This window comes from Penicillium longicatenatum (genome assembly GCF_028827895.1).
Source record: "Penicillium longicatenatum strain IBT 33135 chromosome Unknown contig_2_segment0_segment0, whole genome shotgun sequence".
Classification (NCBI taxonomy): Eukaryota; Fungi; Ascomycota; class Eurotiomycetes; order Eurotiales; family Aspergillaceae; genus Penicillium; species Penicillium longicatenatum.
In genome coordinates this window covers 860,745-879,490 of record NW_026643120.1, presented here as the reverse complement: position 1 = coordinate 879,490, position 18,746 = coordinate 860,745, and the positions used below count along the sequence as shown (strand labels likewise).

The following is an 18,746-nucleotide window of genomic DNA, read 5'->3' as shown; positions in this document are numbered from 1 at the left end:
GAGTTTTTTTATCTTGCGGGTTAAAGTAGCTCATCAGTGCGCAATTCTGGTCATCTCGGGATCAGGTGCCGATTAGCCGCTGATAGTAACCCGAACTACGCACAACGTTTCAGCGATTGTCAAGACTTGAGGTCCACGATGTCTGGCCATATACATTTTACAGTCGCCTCTCACCCTTAGCACACTCACCTATCCATGGAAAATTATGTGCTAAGGGTGAGAGGTGCTAAGGGTGAGAGGATGACGTAATCAATTAGTCAGTTAGCCTAAGCCCTATTGCCTATTTAGGCTTCCATCCCATATCCTCTAGGGTCACCTGACGCTTCTCCTCGACCTGAATCTTGCCAAACTCGCTGATTAAGCTCTCAACCTGACGTATATGGTCTGATGTGCTCTTTTCCTTGCTTCCAACCCATAGTAATATATCCTGTAGATGACCCATTATATCAGAATTGGACGGAATCTCTGGTGGAGGCCCGTTTTCTTCGATATCTTGTGCTTCAGAGCTCTCTATATCAATATATATATCTTGCCCATCGGTCCCATCTTCAACTATAATATCTTCCCCTGCTGGATTCAAGAATTGATCAAATGGTATGATATCATTATGACCAAGCTTCTCAACTGCTTCATTATATAGAGCTTGAACCTCAATGGTTAACCCTGGCTCAGAAATTAGTTGAAAATCAGTTTCGGTCTGATCTTCACTTTCGGTCTGATCTCTTTTGGTCTCATCTTTTAAACGTATTAAAGTGCTTTTTTTGAAGCAATTCTCAATCGTTTGATCTAAAACTGAGCTCTTCCAAACCTGGATTAACCAAAAGAGCGTATAAGATATATTCATCCGATCTTGTGGATCAAGACCTCGATCAAGAATAGCAATCACCCAGCGCATCCATTTCTTCCGATAATGGTGCTTCAAATTTTGAATAATCCCTTGATCTAGAGGTTGATATATAGAAGTTGCGTTTGCTGGGAAAAAAGAACCCTAATATGGGAAGGTGGTGGGATAGACTTCAGACCAGCAATATGTGGAGAGGCATTATCCAAAAGCAATAAAGCTTTCTTATGTATGGGAATACGCCTATAAAAAGCATATAACCACTCTCTCATGATGTCTTGACGCATCCACGCCTTCTTATTCCAACGCCAGACACATCCTAGAGCTTGGAAATTGACTCCCCGGAGCGCACGTGGTGTTCTTGCAGTCCCAATTAACCATAAAGGTAATCGGTCTGAACCATCTGCATTTGTTGTGACAATAAGAGATATTCTGGTCTTATCTTTCTTCTTTCCAGCGAGTTTTCTATGAGAAAGACCCCCATTTGGCATCTGCCGCCAAAATAGGCCAGTTTCATCCATATTATATATCTCAGATGGTTCATATTGATCACATATCAGACGAATTCCTTCTATCTGATCATGTACAGAAGATGGGACTGAAGCAGCTTCTCCGTGGAAAGTATGATATCGAAGATTATGCCGGTTTTTAAAGCGTGTAAGCCAGCCCTCTGAGAAAGCAGGTTTTTGTTGATTTCGATATTCAGGGATACGGGACCAAAGCTCGCTTGCTTTAGTTTGGATCAAAGGGCCCGTAATTGGATATCCATTATCAATATGTTTATCAATCCAATCTGATAGCTTTTGGTCTAGAATAGGCCAGAAAGATGAAGAAATTCGTGGATCAATTGCCTTTATAGGCCCTGTATCAAGATGTTCATAACGGGATGAAAGAATTTTTGAGACCGAAGCACGATTGATTCTATGGTTAAATTGGGACTGAAACCAATCTACACACGCGGATTGGGTCGGCTTAGGGTTGGAATTAGACCAAAAGGCACGTAAGGCCTGCTTCTGCGTGTCTGATATGCCTGTTCGAGCACGCTTTGCTGGAGGTAGAGCTAGAGCTGGAGCTGGAGCTGGAGCTGGAGCTGGAGCTAGGGCTGGAGGTAGAGCAGCTCGTGTAGCTGGTCTGACGGTCGGAAGAGGTGGAAGATCGGAGATTTCAGGCATTCTGATTGGTCGATATGAATGACTAAGCGGATGACTCAGCTGGAAAAAATGTGTGCTAAGGGTGAGTGTGCTAAAGCGGGAGATTTTGTATGTAAAATCAAGAAAAGTGGGTCCATCCAAGCGAATTGTGTGCTAAAAGCGGGAGTGTGCTAAGAGCGGGTGTGCTAAGGGTGAGAGGCGACTGTATAATTTATATCTCACACCAGAATCTAATAATATGTTAGCACAAATATACTGCCATTGAAGACGTAAAGTCTAGTTGGCCGAGGTGGATATTTGGTCGTCGTATAGATGTTGGAGAGCCTTCTAATTGAACGCCACATTATTAGCTAAAAACTTTCACTCAACACAATTAAAGTAGCGTAGAAATTGTGCATCAAGAAATATTTCTATCTCGAGTATAGAAGAATAAACTCACCACCTCGGCTGCAATTTTAGTGCAAATGCAAGACAACGCTTCACCTGTTCGAGCCGGGATTAAGATCAGAAAAGCTGATGGCTCAGTGGATAACACTCCTTAAGCATTTTCACTGGCCACAAACTTCGTCCACTCTAGATCTTTTGCTAATTGGTTGTCATGGTCTCCCAGGCATCCCTCAGTGATGTACCCTGGACTCGTTGCAAAATCAGGAAACTTCAAACCCATTCTACCCAGAAATGTATTACTTCAGGGATCAGTGTATCAGGCGCGGCTTGTTGATCAAACGGAATGATCTCGCTCCGTCGGGGGCATGCTTGGAATTCAAGGGCCAATACAAAGTTTTGAATTCGTTGACCCTAGTACACAGCACCGTGTTAATTTAGGGTATTGTTAAACTTTTGTTAAATACTCTATCTGACGTGATCTTCAAAGCATTAAAATGTTTGTTATTTTGCAGATCAAATACGGGGTCAAGTAGTGTCAAGCCAGGTTCGTATGAAAAAGCCGGCACTAGTTGTCCGCCAAGCATTCCCTGGCCATATAGTTTTGGATCAGGCACTTTGAAGTTCTGTGAGTTTACTAAAGGCTTTTCCCACGTCCTGGAAGCAGTTTTCCTTTCTATCCTTCTGACGGTCACAAATCAAAAGAATGGCAATATTGTGGTTGTTTGGAGTACGCGAAGCCATGTAGAAAGAATTCTGGATAGTACAGAAGGTTGATGATAGAAAATGGGCACCCTGCAAATATATGGCAAAACAGACCCATGGCGTTGAAATACTCGAGGGTTGTAAAGCATGAAGATTAGAGGTATGATCCACTATACACGGATGTCGGAGCTGATGCGCTCCGGTCCGGATGCTAAAACCAGCCTTTTCCGGCTGAAGTGTTGGATTGATAATCCACTATTCAATTTTGTGTACATATATGCAATCAAATTATCAAGACACTAACTCTTTCCCAACTAAACAATCATGGCCCCTATTCGTGTCGGTTTTATCGGTCTTTCACCAGGTCAGTGGGCAGCCAAGGCGCACCTGCCATACCTGCAAAGTCCCGAGTCGAAATTCGAAATTGTTGCTGTTTGCAACTCATCAGCGGAGAGTGCTGTGAAGGCCGCCAAGGAGCTAAAGCTTGCAGAGGGTGTCAGGACCTATGGGAACCCTCAAGGTCAGTACAAAATGACGTCATCGACCAAAGCGGGGGAGAAACGTTTCTAATATCTTCAACTCAGACCTTGCCAATGACAAAGAGATTGATCTTGTTGTCTGTACTACACGAGTTGATCGTCATCACCAAACCATCATCCCTTCCCTCAAAGCTGGCAAAGACGTCTATGTTGAGTGGCCACTGGGAAAAAGCCTACAGGAAGCGCAGGACCTTCTCAACATCGCCAGACAGAACAATGTCAAAAACACTGCAGTTGGCCTGCAAGGTCGATTTGATTCTACCATTGAAACCCTGAAAGAGATTATAGGTCATGGAAAGATTGGAAGAGTTCTCAGTACTTCAATTAGTGCCCAAGGCATGATTGGCGGACCAACAGAAATTGCGACTTACGAATACCTAATTGACCAACAAGTCGGGGGCAATTTGTTCTCAATTCCAGCCTCCCACTTACTTGATGCTGTCCGAGAAGGTTTGTTCTGACACCACTAAGTCTCTTGAGTCATAACTAAAATCAATTGATTGCAGTCCTTGGCGAGCTTTCGAGCTTCCAATCCCTCCTCTCAAACCAGCTTCCAGTTGTCAAGCTTGTGGATTTTGATGGCTCCACTGTCAAAGAAAACGTTAAGAAGACTACTCCCGACCACGTGTTGATCCAAGGAACGCTGAACTCGGGCGCAGTACTATCTGCTACAATTCGAGGCGGAATGCCATTCAAGGATGCACCTGGAATGGAGTGGAGCATTTACGGCGAGAAGGGGGAGATAAGAGTTAAAGGCCCCAATGCCCACATCCAGATTTACGGTGCAACCAGTATTGAACTTCACGACTTCCAGAGCGACAAGGTTGAGAAAATCGAGCCTGTAAGGGGTACTTTTGCGGAAATGCCCCCAACTCATAGGAACGTGGCCCGTGTCTATGAGGCAATTTCTGCAGGCAATAAGAGCGTTCTTTGTGACTTTGAGGGTGCTGTCAAGCGACATGAGTTTATTGAGGAGATTTACAAGCAGAATGCTGGAGTTGTCTGAAAAATGGCAGGTTTATTATCCTTGCTCCTATATCATACTAACTGACGATTTGTCCTGGACAGTCAGAAGATGGTGGATTGAGATAAAAGTACTCGTTTATTCATACATGAATGGGCTAAACAACCTTTTATCAGTATGTGTATGTAAGTCTGAAACTGTAGAAAATGACGCCAGTCTTGTGGAAGGTTTCTGTTTCTGTTTATGTCTTACATGCTCTGGCATTTCAATATTCACCGGACCAATCTCTACCGACTAGGGCATGCTGAAATACCAGAAGGCCATCAATTCATCAGGTCGGGTAAACAGTGTGAATCCAACCCATATGAATAACCGTACTCAACCTCTTGCTTGACAGCGAGGATAGCATCTCGGTAAAATACTATACCGATACTTCGGGGATGAAATATTTTTATTTGCTTCATCGGCAAGAACCATCTTATATCCTGAGCGGTAAAGTCGCCGCTGGCTAAAGCTGTATTTGCTAGTGCAACGTGCTGTGCAATATCTCCATCCGGGTCGGATGCAATTTCTGACGCGAGGTCGCACCAGTAAACGTCGACAGGATTGTGGTCAATCCCGAGGCTTGTGTTGCAGGTGTTTCCATCGGGGAGCGGAAGACGTCGTCTTGCTTCTAAGGTGCTTAGATCAGTGTTGTTATCAGCGGAGACCTGAATCATGTCTCCCTCTTCAATATCTGATCAACCGCCGAGGAAAAGGCAATTGTTTGGTGACTAGAATCCGGGCTCTGTTACCCCCGGTTCACACCAGCGATGTCCCTTAAAACTGGGATCCACGTCACTAGATCGCAACATCCAGTCTAGCGTGAAGCAATCTCGGAAAGCCCCATCACTATGGCATTATACGATGGAAAAGATTCCATTTACCTTGCGCTGTCTATCCTAGCGGTCAATAAATTAGCTTTGTTTGGGTAGCCTTGGTCTGTATCAAGCAGTAGAACGGCATGAAAATAGATAGTTGCATTTCCAATTTAAATGCATTCGATAAAGATTGGCATCTCAGTAACTATGTGAGCATGAAGGGGTAAGCAATAAGAGGTATTTTGCGACATATTTGTGAGACATATTAAGACTAAATGATGCTAGTCAGTATATAGACCCTAGATTCAGGGACAACGAGGCTCGGTTTGGTCTTACCAGGAAGAGTTTAGCGGCCCACCTCGGTTCATGCCGGCGCGACCCTGGTGGCGCTCCCTAGCCCTAATTAAGGATGATAAAAGTCTCTGCCTTCTTAGTTCATTTTTTAAGCCTGTCATAATGCAGCAAAATAGCAATGCCTGGTTTCTTCGCTTAAATAGCAAATCTTGGCATCCAATCTCGCCCCCAAACGAAGGGTAATTTTTGCCGTGGATTGCTCTACATCCACTGGATAAATTGGATCCAAGTGGAATCCTACCTTCAAGCTCATGTGTAATCTCCGGATAGTTTCATTGATTCCTGCTAGGCGAATGTAACGTGGGAAGCAATATTAGACGGCCTAAAAAATATCCCGATCCCATATTATCTTTTATTGTAGGAGCACTTACTGTAATAATGAGAGTTCTGGCTCCACTGATAGTCCTATTTTTAGTCGGCTCTTTATCGGAGCGGCATGTTAATATACAATTTTTCCACCTCGTACTAAGATGCCCCCCTCCATCTCCCACGCATATTTCTTCTTCTTTGTCACAACTTATTGCTCGGTCCTTATCACTCCCAGCAGTGATCGCGCAGCATGCTGCTGAGCATTATCAGCTTGTGCGTATTCCTCGATGAGCCCAGAACAGTGAACCTACGACAGGAAAAAAGAAAAACAAAAATAAAAAGACTAACGGGCAAATAGTATCGTTCTCGTTTTGGTCTTCCTCTCCTTCATCCCCCACGTACGCGATGCTTGGGTAGGCAAGGGCACTAAAGAGCTCTCATTGTACTACTTACTATTCAATGTTATTTGTTCCACGGAGCATTTACTTTTCGTTATCTTTTATACCATCAATATCTACCCCACCGATCTTCCTTCCGATTTCCCTGATGATTTTCCTTTCGAGCTCTATTGGACTCACTATCCACGCGGCGCACTTGACTGGATTAACTTTTCCCAAGTGATAGGTGTATGGGCATTGTTCAATATCATGTGAGTTCAAAGCGTTCCACTTCTTGAGAATCAAAAGCGACCGGAATTAATTAATTTTTATAGGCTGGGGCTAAACCTCTACCACAGACCGACCAGTCTGCTTTGCAAGACCTTCATACTAGTCATTTACACCGGCTTTCTTATCATATCCCTAGTACCTTTCATAGCAGATGCAGTCTCTGACGTCTTCTGTCCTTTGGATCATCCGAATTGCCCTTGGTATGAGCGCGACCCTATCATTCTTTATGGGGGCCTCCATGGCAACATTCTCCTACCATTCTTTACGACTATACCTCTTGTCATAGGAATATACAAACAGCTCAGCAGCCCCTTAAAAAGTCAAAGTGTGGTCGGTCTTAAGCTTCAAACTGCGGCTTTCATACTCTCGGGCGTTTTTTGGGTCCCTAGGGTCTCTCTTCCATGGCATTTATATCTAGATGGCGGGCACCCGATCAGTATGCTTGTGATTTCATGGTACTCCAATGTTGGGTTTGTGACTGTCGATGATTTAGTCTTTGCTCTGGGCCAAGGGACCTTGCTGTGGTTGACTTTGCGACAGAAAAGGCGTGCTGGGGAGGGAGAAAGACAGCCGCTTTTGGGGTGATACACCACACTACTTTGAAGTAAGGGGAACGTGAACACTATAAGTGATTTGTATTTTATTATCAGGATCTATGGCCCTCGTTTTAGCTTCCTTTTTTCTATTAGCCCTTAATACATGTCATCTGCTATCTTAAGTGTGCCAAGTCTGGGATAACTAGGAAGGCTTTTTTGCCGTACCCAACCCCACTTACATATTAGTTCAACTCGTCTCTCCCTCTCCTCTCCGTCATATTTCCCTCCTCCCCTGTTCTCCCCTCATCCCGTCTGAAAAGGAAGACGAAGAAAAGCCTGCCATGGATCCCCAACTTGCATCGAATGTCAAATTCTTTGAACATGACAGACCGTGAGATTCTCCCTATCTTTATATGAATCAAGCTAACCAATGCCAAAGTCCAAAGACGCCTAAGCTCTCGATGGAGATAGAGTCTAGCATGGTCGTATTTGTAGAGAACACGATAGGTCCTCTCATCACTATCCGTCGGGCGGAAGAAGACTGCAATGATCCTTGTATTTTCCGCTGGAGCGTTGAACCTGATGGATGGGGTCCTTCTGGCTTCATGCTGTTTCAACACACGTCGGAAGGTCTAAAGGAGGTTATAGCAAAGCAGAAGTCGCCACCTCCCCAGATCTTTAAACTTACAGGGCCAAATTATATAGTTGAGACTGAAGAGCTTCTTCCTGGCCAATGTTTCCAACGAAGAATGGATTTCCCGGAATCCTTCAAGAACCATTTGATTGCTGGTGAGAAGTATGAGCTATTTTGGCCTGGGGCTGAGTATTACTTGTGGGCTTGGGGCACTTTGCGGCAGCACTGGGATCAGGAAATTGGGGTTAACCTGGAGCTACCCCATGCCGTCATCCCCGGAGGAGCCCGTTGCTCTGTCACCTTCGAAAAGATGAAAGAACTTACGCCCTCTGAACGCGATGGCCCTCGTGTGGAAAAATCCCAACGAATGTGAGAAAGGCTTTAAGGTGGCTTCCTGTCTTCATTGTGACTAATTTGCTCTCTTTATAGCCCTGGAACCCCTTGTGTAAGCGTGTTTCTGGAAGCCCCAACGACAATCTCTAAGAAAGAAGGAATTTATGTCACAGCAAAGATCAGCTACGATGGCCTGACAAACGAGAACTACGACGCTGTTCACGCTAACTCAAAGCCAATCATCATACACAAATATGGTTTCGAACACGATCACTTCCGACTACAACGCCGCTGCCATGATCACGATAAGTCGCAGGATACTGACGAAGATCGCCCACTGTGGGAGAGTTATTATGACGAAGAACGAGATAGTAACAGGGGCTGGATAATGGTAGATGACCCAGACGTTGAGGTCAACGTCACAGATCCTGAGTGGTTTCGCAGCCTCCAACCAGGGGAAACTTTTATTGACAAGTTTTGGATTTCCTTTGAGGATATGCACCCCGATACAGTGGTCGGTGACACATATCGATACAAATACTGGGGTGGCTGCATTGACTGGTGGAATTGGGGCGATCGCGAAGAACATGCGAATACAGTGGTGAAACTACCATGTTGGATGCATCATCATGTCGTTGATCCTGCTGACAATGATGGGAGGCCGCTTATATATGTCCCCTCATCCAATTCTGTCGAGTTCACCGTTGTTGATTGATTTGGAATGAACACTCTTTACAGGGTACTCTTAACCCAAAGGCTAGCAATTAGAAGAGACGCACATAAGACTCTCATACATGATTCAAGTCCGGCGCTAATCAAAATGGCACGATTGGTTGCACGCATATTGGTAGTCGGCCGATCAAAAGTCTTTATTCGGTACCCAGAGTTCTGAGTCAATGATGACCTAGAATTTTCTCCATGATGCTTCGAGGATCAAATTGGCAATATTACGGCAACCATGCGGCTACTCGTGGATTTGTGATTCTCGCCTTATTTTTTTCGCTTTTCAACAACGAAAATGTCGTATCTCACTTTTTTTTAACACACTTCCGTGTGCCAAATACCAGACCCTCCACCTTCTACCCGGAATCCCCCGCTATCCATTGTATTTAAGAATAGCTTCAAGTCTACGAGTAAACTCTCTACACGCTCTTAGATTTCTCTAGGTATGTGAGTGAGAAAATAGGAAAGTCTACAGCGAGAGCCCACCGCCGTCTATCCACTACTGTGTAGAGTTGTCGAAAGACAGAGGAAGATGTTGTTTTAGCATTTAGCGCCTTCTAGCAGCTGTCCTTAGGAAGAAAAGGCTAGAAATGGCTCTACGACGGACTCCAGCTCGCTAGGTTAGAATAGGTAACACTATCAGAGTCGTGTTGACAACCGAACGCCCCAAGCGAAAAACTGACTAAACGGTTTGAAGATACCGATATATCCCAGACCGCCATTGAAAAGCAGCTTCCGATATGGGTAAATCTTTTACTCCATAGTAAATAACCTACCTAGGAAAGTCGGTTTCAACTAGATATACATTCGTCATTCTTCACTATCCGTAAATACAGTTCGAAGCTACCTATCTTAGCGCTGAGAAATTCTGAATGCAATCTCACAAACATTAAGCCTTCTTCAAGTCTACGCCGACCTTGAAGTTGGAGCTGCCTGCTTCAGTGTCTATCTGAAGGCTTTCCTTCAGGCCACAAATCTGAAACAGCTTCTGTGGAGTAAAACTAGAATCAGAGCCTGTGATCCCTTCTCGCTTCAGCTTCTCATAGGTCTCTTTGATCGCCACATAAGCAGGGGCCAGTGCGGCGAATGGAACGATAATGGCTTTGAATCCAAAATTCTTCGCCTCCTCGGCCGAGATTATTGGAGTTGCTCCGTGTTCGACCATGTTCAGAAGTATTGGCCAAGGGGCCAAGTCTTGAACCACCTGGCGGGCCATTTCCTTCGATGAGACACCCTCCAAGAATCCCATATCGGCTCCCGCATCACGGGCGGCCTTCAGTCGAGCGAGACTCTCCTCGTAACCGTACATTTGCGAGGCATCTGTCCGCGCACTGATAACAATATCACTCCCTATCCGTTTTCTGGCCTGGACTGCGGCTCGAATACACGACAGGAAGGACTCGGTATCGTCCAGAATCTTCCCTCCGAGATGGCCACATCTTTTCATCTGGATTTGATCTTCTATGTGCAAAGCGGCCACTCCGGATCGTGCATATTGGGACACCGTGCGGGCAACCATAATAGGCCCTCCAAATCCGGTATCCGCATCCGCAATAATGGGAATAGACGGGTCCAACTGCGCGATCATCTCTGCATGAGAACGCATATCGTTGAGCGTCGAAATGGCTAAGTCTGCCTGGCCATGCATAGAGGCGGTAGAGCCTGCTCCAGTCTAAAATCAATCGAGAGAGTTAGTGTCACGTTCATGGTTTGCAAATTGAATTCTATGGTTTGATACCATGTAAAGACAATCAAATCCAACTTCTAGGGGAGAACGAATCCTCTTGCTGGAGACATTCTCGGAATTTCGAAGCAGAGTTGCCAGACTCCATATCGAGAGGAAGATGAATATTCTAGGCAAAGGCCAATGATGAATTGGTTGTGAATATAGAATTAACCAAAAGCCTAGAGATCTTTCTCGATATGCCTGCTAGATATACATTTTCATATATCAATTCCACTACCGATATCGGAACGCATCCATCTCAAGTCCGTCACAGAGCTTTCCTTGAACCACAAGATGTCCAAAATCGTATGCAGCATACGGTGCAGTATGATTCCCGTCCGATCTGAGTTGAACCGACAGTATCCGATTATCCCCGCCGAAGGCAAACTCACTCTTAACCAATTACGATAATCTAATTTACCCAGATGACACCAGACCCCACCATGATCTGTTGTGCCGAAATGGAGGATCGGAGATCTAGAATCAATACTCCACTCTTTTCCTCTACGTAGCTTCGGCGAACTACGATTGGCGCCGATGGCAAACACAAGCCTTATGGAAAATGTATCCACCCCAAAGCACGTCAGACCCACCGCCACTTCAATTATTGCCAAGTATAATCGAAGAACTAGACTAAATGCGCAACAATGATTCTCTAGCTTCGGCACATCGATATCGGCGCCGATGGCAAACGCAAGCCTAACCGATAACCTTTTCTTCGCAAAGTACATCAGACCCATTGCACACAGCGCTTTTCATGAAGTCATCGCGCAGTGCCATCAACTTTCAAGGGGAGTAATTGTCTGCTAGCTGGGGTGAGTCCATTTTAGGCTTCGGGCCTTAAACCATCATACCAGAATAAATATTTTGGTCCGTAAAAAGTTTTATCCACGATCATTTTGATACGCTTTAGTCTTTTTTCCTTCCCTTTTCGCTTCGGCTACACTCGGGGTCTAAGGTTTCCATCACTCCCTGTTGTCTTTTTTTCGGTGAAGATCAAGTTTACTGACACACGCGATATCGGAGACAGAACAGCCTCCACATATGTTTTGAAGATGAATTCAAAAGAGTTAAATAACTGCTTTGTACCGACCGGCTTTGATACATCATCTTTCAAAGGATAATTCGCTCGACGTTTCAAGTACTTCCAAGTTGATCTCCCAAAACTAAAACACAAATATGGCCAACGTCAGCAAAGCATGTTGCTCCTAAGTGGCACCTTGTGATACTTTCTTTTCTCTCCAGAAACCGAAGTTGCTAAATCTCATGATGTAGCATTCCTCCTGTTGTTACCAGCGGGTATCAGCCTAAGGGAGAATACGTAACCATCAATGGCATCAAGAACTGTTAGTTTAACCCATGTCCAATTCGTGTCCCAGACATCATCCATTGCAATTTCGCTAATTGGGTTCTGCAGACATCACCGGCCCCGAGACCGCGATGGAAGCCATTCTCATCATCTACGATAGGGAGCTTCTCTCATGGGCATTCGCAGTGCCATACTGCGACATATTACGCCTCTGAAACTGACTTAGGCAACAGATAGCTTCGGATTCTTCGATCAAACCATCCAGGGTGCCGATAATTTGGCCCACTCGGATCCCAACCGCAAGTATCGCGTGTTCATGCCTGACTTCTTTGAAGGCAGCCCAGCACAGATCTCCTGGTACCCCCCTCAGACAGAGGAGCACCAGAAAAAGCTTGGTGAATTCTTTGAAACCAAGGCAGCACCAGCCAAGTCTTTGGCTAAAGTTCCGACCCTGGTCGCTCAGGCGAATACATTCGTGCCGGGTGGTAAGGAATTTGATAAGTGGTCCGTTGTCGGATTTTGCTGGGGCGGCAAGTTGGCTACCTTGCTAGCCGGTGATGAGGCAACTTTTTTTCAAGGCTGCTGTGCAGGCTCACCCTGCAATGTTGGACCCTTCAGATGCACCCAAGGTTTGCATCCCCATGGCGCTGTTGGCTTCTATAGACGAGCCTGTGAGCGATGTGAAAGAGTTTGAGTCGGCCTTGGCCGTGCCTCACGGGGTCGAGACATTCCCGGATCAGATCCACGGATGGATGGCTGCTAGGTCGGACCTTCAGAATGAAAAAGTACGCCAGAAATACCAGAGGGGCTATAGCATCATCCTGGATTTCCTTCGCAAGCATCTCTAAAATGAGACTTGAGCGGGCTGAAATCATGTGGTCATCTTTCAAGGATTTACTGTATTAGGTCCTTCGGGCAATCTAGACGGTGTAAGTCAAATTCGAAAAGGTCATGAAGATATTCTTCTCGTATTTTTGTACTTTGCTCCCTAACTCATCGTCGAGTTCGAGTATTCTTCCTTTCTTTTTTTATTTGTTTGTTTTATGTTATTTATCTTTTGACTAGCCCTTGAACGTGAGGATCAGATTCGAGATGTTCGTCCAGCTAGCCTGGGCAGATCGTTCATCCGAGTCACGATATATTTCTTTCTACCCATCCCTTCCCGAAATTTGCGCAAATCCCCGAACCTTCAACCTCCAGGGTAATATTGAGGTAGCACGATTAACGAGCAGAATTCCTAGTTGATGAAACTCACTCCAGCGACTAGGTACGACCTTCACGCACATCAATAAACGCCTGAAGAGACCTGAATCTCTGAAGCCCTAACTTAACTAATATGCCCATTTGCTCCAACGCTACAGTGGATCAACAATGCCCGTTAGATAATCATAACTAGCGAATAAGCGTTCCAAGCCCTACTGTAGATATTTTACGACCCAAAAGAAATCGCGGATCGTTTTTTTCGTGAAGCAAAAAGAGAACCGAACGCGGGGGTCGAACCCGCAACCTTGAGATTAAGAGTCTCACGCTCTACCGATTGAGCTAGCCCGGCTGGGCTTGTTGAAAGGATATATAAGGTGTGTCTCATAAACCAAAATTAAAAAAAATAATCTGCTGGAGTTCTTACACCCGGGCAGTCAAACGCAGACCCACTGAATACATTTTGCTGTGCTTAATTCCACAACCGTAGAGCCCGCCTGGCCATCAATTATCCTCTGTTTTGCTTGCAATGATTTCTATTTGACAGTGAGACTCACCACCACCTGGGCACCCATTTCCATGAATGAAAGCCTGTGACTGCTGATCAAAAGCTGGCATGAGCCTTGACACGAAACCGCGGATACTTCGGCCTCGGATCCTTAACTGGTCCGCGGACCGAGACCATCCGAGCTGCAGTAGTCACTCCCCCTTCTCCCACTTAGCGCTACAGTCTAAAAGGTATCACCACGGCCATGCAGGGAAACGAACCTCAGAGAATCCGAAGTGGTACGAAAAGTTGCACAGAATGTGAGTGGTGACCCCCGCCCGAATAATAATGAGCAGCCACCTCATCTTCTACAACCCCTAAAACAGGTAGACGCCGCAAAGTTCGCTGTATTCGAGCTTCTGAAGATGCCTTGGCTTGCCGAAGATGTGAAGAGCGGGGCTCAGAATGTACGCCCCAGGAAACTAGAACCACCGTGTCAAGGAGGGTGTCTTCCCGACAACGGATATTCCAACTTGAATCGCAAGTATCCAACTTGATCAAAGTGGTGCAACGAATCGAGTCCAAGCTCGGTGTTCAACCTGATTCAGCTTCAGAGCTGGCTGTTAGCCATCTCAGCGCTGAGATGGACACTTCGGATGACGAATCCAATATGTCGGATATTCTTACAACCGAAAGACCGTCGCATCTACAGTCACTCTTCCAGAATGATTGGCTTAGCTTAGATAGCCGCCAGAAAAATGGGCAACCACAGGAACGCCGAGAGAGAGCATCTGCGAATTTGCTGGATGCCGCGAGAGAAGCTCTTCAACGTTTGATTCCGCCAAAGGATGAAGTAGTTCAGATTTATAAATCTGCATTTGATTGGCTGAGGATTCTTCACGCTTTGCTACCTCAACCACTCATCGCTCGATCTGAAAAGGAAGCACTGGATAATTATGAGAAGATGAAAGAACCAAATGTCGACACTATGACCCTCGCCTCGTGGATGCTCACACTAGCAATCACTGCTCAGCAAACACCCCAAGTTCGCGCACACACACCTGGCCGATCTGGAGAAATTATGAAGCGGTTTGAACTTTCCCGAATCATATCAGATACTGTGGAGAGGACCATTGTCTCTCATGATCGGCTGCTAGGCACGACATCTGGGGTTATGCTATGCTTGCACTGGACTCGACTGTAAGTAATGGCCTTTTTTTATCCTTTCCAGCTCCCACGGCTACTAAGTCGTCATTCAAACTAGCCAATTGCCCCAAGGTAATTTCCAAAAAGCATGGGTTCGGCTTCGACATGTTGGCGCGATCGCCGAGCTGATGGGACTACCGAGAGCATCCCAAGCTGCCCAGCGCAACGGGTCATCCGCAACAAATGACGATAATAACCAAATTGGAAAAGCTCAATTATGGGAAATGATATGTTCTGCAGACAGACTTTTAGGAATGATTCTAAACCTTCCTCCAGACATGCGCTGGCAGAGGCATATCAAGGACGAATCAATAACGATCAACGGTGTTGTTCAGCCTGGGTTATATTTCACGAAGATCGTGACACTTGCTGGCAAGATTCAATCTTTGGATGAGTTAAACACAGCACGCGGAAGTACAGCTGAGCTTTCGAAGTCCACCTTTGAATTGATCGAAGAGCTCAGATTGCTTGCCTCTCAGGCTCCAGAATCCTGGTGGACCAAGCAGGTGGACGTGGACCGTATCGAACCCGATGACATAGTTCAGGCTATACACCACTATTTGATTTTGAGGGCTTATATGCCACTGACCTTGCGCCAAGATTCAAGCGAAGGGCCTTTCGATACTCAGTTCGCTTGTTTTAAGGCATGCGAATCAGTGATCCTGCGGTATTTGGTCCTTCTCGAGGCGCTGCCTCCTGGAATCTTCCTCTACACGATGATGGAGCTGCATACTTTCACCGCCACGGTAGTTCTTATCCTACTTTCCCATACACCTAAAACCAATCACCAATTCAGTCTGTTTGTGGATAAGGCAAAAACTGAAAAAGAAGTGGAAAAAGTCATTAATCTCATGCGCAGAAGAATCAGCAATAGTCCCACTTCACGCATTGCCGAGAGTGCGGTTGATACCTTATCTTCTTTGACCAGTCTTCTCAAAGAAGAGGAGAACACCACTCAAGGGCGCAAATTAATGATAGACGTCCCTCTCTTGGGGAAAGTACACATCCAGCGCAATGTCCGAGCACCTCGGCTACCCACAATGGAAAATATCGAGCCACCGCAGACTTCTTTGAGATCGAACTCGAGGACGTCAAGTCAACAACTCCTCCCGCCTCTCGGTATGAATCCACCTTCGTCGAGCGTGCAGGATGTTCAGCAATGGGATGACCTCTCGTGGTTCATTGAAGAAGACCCTGCCTACTTCCTTCAAGATGCCCTAATGTCAGACACCTTTGGTCAAAATTTCCTCTTAAGTAACGGATTTGGCGAATTTTCATCATACAATTAATTGAAAATCAAATGTAATGAATAATGCAAAGCTTAGCAGAAATGCCAACTCGCCTCGGGTCACTTATTGAGGTAAGCCCAGAGATTCTAGCGTTGCCAGTGTAGCAGAAATTGGTGCAGGTCGGAATCCTCTTATGTGTAATATCTTGCTCACGTAATAGAGTGCACTAACTCTCAAACTTATTGTATATGTTCTGCATATTTGTTTCAGAAAATGACGTTGAGATTTTAACTAGCTTCGGGGTATAGTAAGCTCGACTGTACTTACATTTCAAAAGTTCCGGGGCACGAAAAAGGTATCCATGTTGCGGCTGTAGCCCTGTTCTTAATCTTGAATAGACCTGCAATGGACCAATCAAGAATGAGGAACTTAGGAAGCCGAACGCCAATCACCGTTTTACAAATGAGATGAGCGCCACCTGGACATAGCTACTCGTAAATCTGTGGCGAAGGCTTTATATGGGTGTGGGGCTCGGCATGCGCACCAAATCTGGTCCGCGGAGCACTTTGTTGGCCGAGGCCGAAAAACATCTATACTTTACGAAGCCCCTGTTGGTTAGAAACCTGCTTTAAATTTCGCAACTAGACCGAAAATCAATTTAGGTATAAAGGACTTCGGCCGCTCTTCAAATTTAGTATATCAACCTTTGCCTCTGACCACCTGCTCTGTATCTCCTCTGTATACACGATTGCACTCCTTACTCCGCACAGAAATTACCCCACGCTCGTTTCGTATCTCACCCAATTCCTATCACCAAAAGCGACTCACAAATACGCATCCACAATATTTCGAACATGAAAAATCTCCTACAGGCCCGAGGGGGGCCTTATGCCTCACATACCGCCTCAATGGGCGGTCTTCCAACAACTATCCCCGATGTCCCAGTCTGCGCTGTTTTCCTCGTTCTATACATTTGTTTCGCAGCAACAAACATGACCATCTTCCAGCTCAACCGTCGGAGAGGACACAAATTTATCCTATCGGGTTTGATGTTTGGTTTCTGCATGTCAAGACTCGTCACCCTCGTCCTGCGCATCGTCTGGTCCCAAAAGCCAACGAACGTACGACTTGCGCTAGCCGCTCAGATTTTCGTTAATGCCGGCGTGTTGATCCTTTACATCGTCAATCTCCTTCTCGCCCAACGCATCCTCCGAGCGAAGCAGCCACACATCGGGTGGAATCCGATCTTGCGCCATGGTTTCAAGGTCATCTATGCGCTGATTGGAGGCGCCTTGATCATGGTGATCACTGCTGTGGTGGTGATTGTTTACACCTTGAATCCTAGCGTCCAAAATAAATGTCGGGATGTTGAGCTTGCGGCTCTCACCTACCTTCTCGTGTTCACCTGCCTCCCTGCTGTACATGTTGCCGCAGCAGTGTTGCTTCCGAAGTCACAACATGAGGAAAGGTTCGGACAAGGAAGCTCACGGAGCCAAGTGCTTATTGTGACTGCGTCTGCTTGTCTATGTATGACGATTGCTGGGTTCAAAACTGGGGTCAACTGGAGCCCTGTACGACTTGACACCAACCCAGCCTGGTATGATTCCAAGGCTTGTTTCTATGTTTTTAACTTCACATTGGAGATCATTACGCTCAGCATCCTGACTTTCAGTCGAATTGACAAGCGATTCTGGATTCCCAATGGTTCAACTAAGCCGGGAGATTATACGCATCTTGGGAAGAATACTCCGACTGGGGCTGACGCTGACTCGCTTGAAGTCTCATCGTTGACACACGAGAAAACTGGCCAAGCAGCTTGAGAAGGGTCTGATGGGTGATGTATAAGTTTCATTTATTGGAAGACGATAATGTAATCGAATTAATAGAGCGTGTGATATATAGCGAGAACTCAAATTAGACATCTAGAGCGGGAGTTTCACTGTACCCAATTCACCTCTCGAACTCCGGTTCTCGCTCCACAACCGGAAAGCTGTGTAAATAGCTAAAATTAAATAGGAAGCCCTGGATTTGCCTAATTAGTATGAAGACAACACCCAGAGACCACAAGCTTACATGGAAATGAGAAGCGGGATATCGGCAGCCAATAATGACCAGCTGTCGCCCATTGCCGCAGCAATCGTGAGCAGGGAACCATAGTACCCGATAAAACCAGCAGAAAGGATATCAAATATGATACTGGTTATCGGGCCGACAGAGGATTTTCCGAGGCCAAGTATTATAGCTATCGCACACCAAATACACGGTAGGAGGAGCTAGGGGTAGTGAGTCACTGTTACAGAGTCAAAATATAGCACTATCCAGCTTACTGAGAATCCAAGCGATGGTATTCGCATGCACATGAGAGAGCCTATTAGGCATCCGAAGAATGCTGCATATCTCAGTCTAATCGATTTCTGGTCCGCACTTTCCAGGTCTTTGTATGCCTCTTGCATCTTGACGTATGCATCTCGCAGGTTGTTATATGCGGCAGGCATGGTTTCTTTTTCAAAATTAGAGGAAATTTGCTGGAGTAACGGAGATGGGGATGATGTGGTTGTGAGATGTCGTAAGATAGGGGCTAACGTGGC

General features: G+C 45.8%; 7 protein-coding genes across 7 annotated transcripts; 5 read left to right on the top strand and 2 right to left on the bottom strand.

Annotated features, from left to right (window-relative positions):
• Positions 1 to 3,405: 3,405 nt before the first annotated feature.
• Positions 3,406 to 4,626, top strand: N7484_002849 (Gfo/Idh/MocA family protein; the record flags this gene model as incomplete). Its single annotated transcript, XM_057113269.1, has 3 exons — positions 3,406 to 3,601; positions 3,666 to 4,070; positions 4,127 to 4,626. 3 exons carry the CDS (start codon positions 3,406 to 3,408, stop codon positions 4,624 to 4,626), a joined length of 1,101 nt encoding a protein of 366 aa, XP_056973409.1.
• Positions 4,627 to 4,907: 281 nt separating this feature from the next.
• N7484_002848 (uncharacterized protein) lies at positions 4,908 to 5,303 on the bottom strand (the record flags this gene model as incomplete). The annotated part of the gene is made up of 1 exon (XM_057113268.1): positions 4,908 to 5,303. One exon carries the CDS (start codon positions 5,301 to 5,303, stop codon positions 4,908 to 4,910), a length of 396 nt encoding a protein of 131 aa, XP_056973408.1.
• A 2,469-nt stretch (positions 5,304 to 7,772) lies between these two features.
• N7484_002847 (uncharacterized protein) lies at positions 7,773 to 8,993 on the top strand (the record flags this gene model as incomplete). Its single annotated transcript, XM_057113267.1, has 2 exons — positions 7,773 to 8,314; positions 8,375 to 8,993. The coding sequence occupies 2 exons, from the start codon at positions 7,773 to 7,775 to the stop codon at positions 8,991 to 8,993; spliced, it is 1,161 nt and encodes a 386-aa protein (XP_056973407.1).
• An 897-nt stretch (positions 8,994 to 9,890) lies between these two features.
• On the bottom strand, positions 9,891 to 10,649 carry N7484_002846 (isocitrate lyase/PEP mutase family protein; the record flags this gene model as incomplete). Its single annotated transcript, XM_057113266.1, has 1 exon — positions 9,891 to 10,649. The coding sequence occupies one exon, from the start codon at positions 10,647 to 10,649 to the stop codon at positions 9,891 to 9,893; it is 759 nt and encodes a 252-aa protein (XP_056973406.1).
• A 1,277-nt stretch (positions 10,650 to 11,926) lies between these two features.
• On the top strand, positions 11,927 to 12,884 carry N7484_002845 (dienelactone hydrolase family protein; the record flags this gene model as incomplete). Its single annotated transcript, XM_057113265.1, has 5 exons — positions 11,927 to 11,949; positions 12,003 to 12,073; positions 12,145 to 12,221; positions 12,263 to 12,540; positions 12,599 to 12,884. 5 exons carry the CDS (start codon positions 11,927 to 11,929, stop codon positions 12,882 to 12,884), a joined length of 735 nt encoding a protein of 244 aa, XP_056973405.1.
• A 1,482-nt stretch (positions 12,885 to 14,366) lies between these two features.
• On the top strand, positions 14,367 to 16,218 carry N7484_002844 (transcription factor domain-containing protein; the record flags this gene model as incomplete). Its single annotated transcript, XM_057113264.1, has 2 exons — positions 14,367 to 14,923; positions 14,988 to 16,218. The coding sequence occupies 2 exons, from the start codon at positions 14,367 to 14,369 to the stop codon at positions 16,216 to 16,218; spliced, it is 1,788 nt and encodes a 595-aa protein (XP_056973404.1).
• A 794-nt stretch (positions 16,219 to 17,012) lies between these two features.
• N7484_002843 (uncharacterized protein) lies at positions 17,013 to 17,978 on the top strand (the record flags this gene model as incomplete). Its single annotated transcript, XM_057113263.1, has 1 exon — positions 17,013 to 17,978. The coding sequence occupies one exon, from the start codon at positions 17,013 to 17,015 to the stop codon at positions 17,976 to 17,978; it is 966 nt and encodes a 321-aa protein (XP_056973403.1).
• Positions 17,979 to 18,746: the final 768 nt, after the last annotated feature.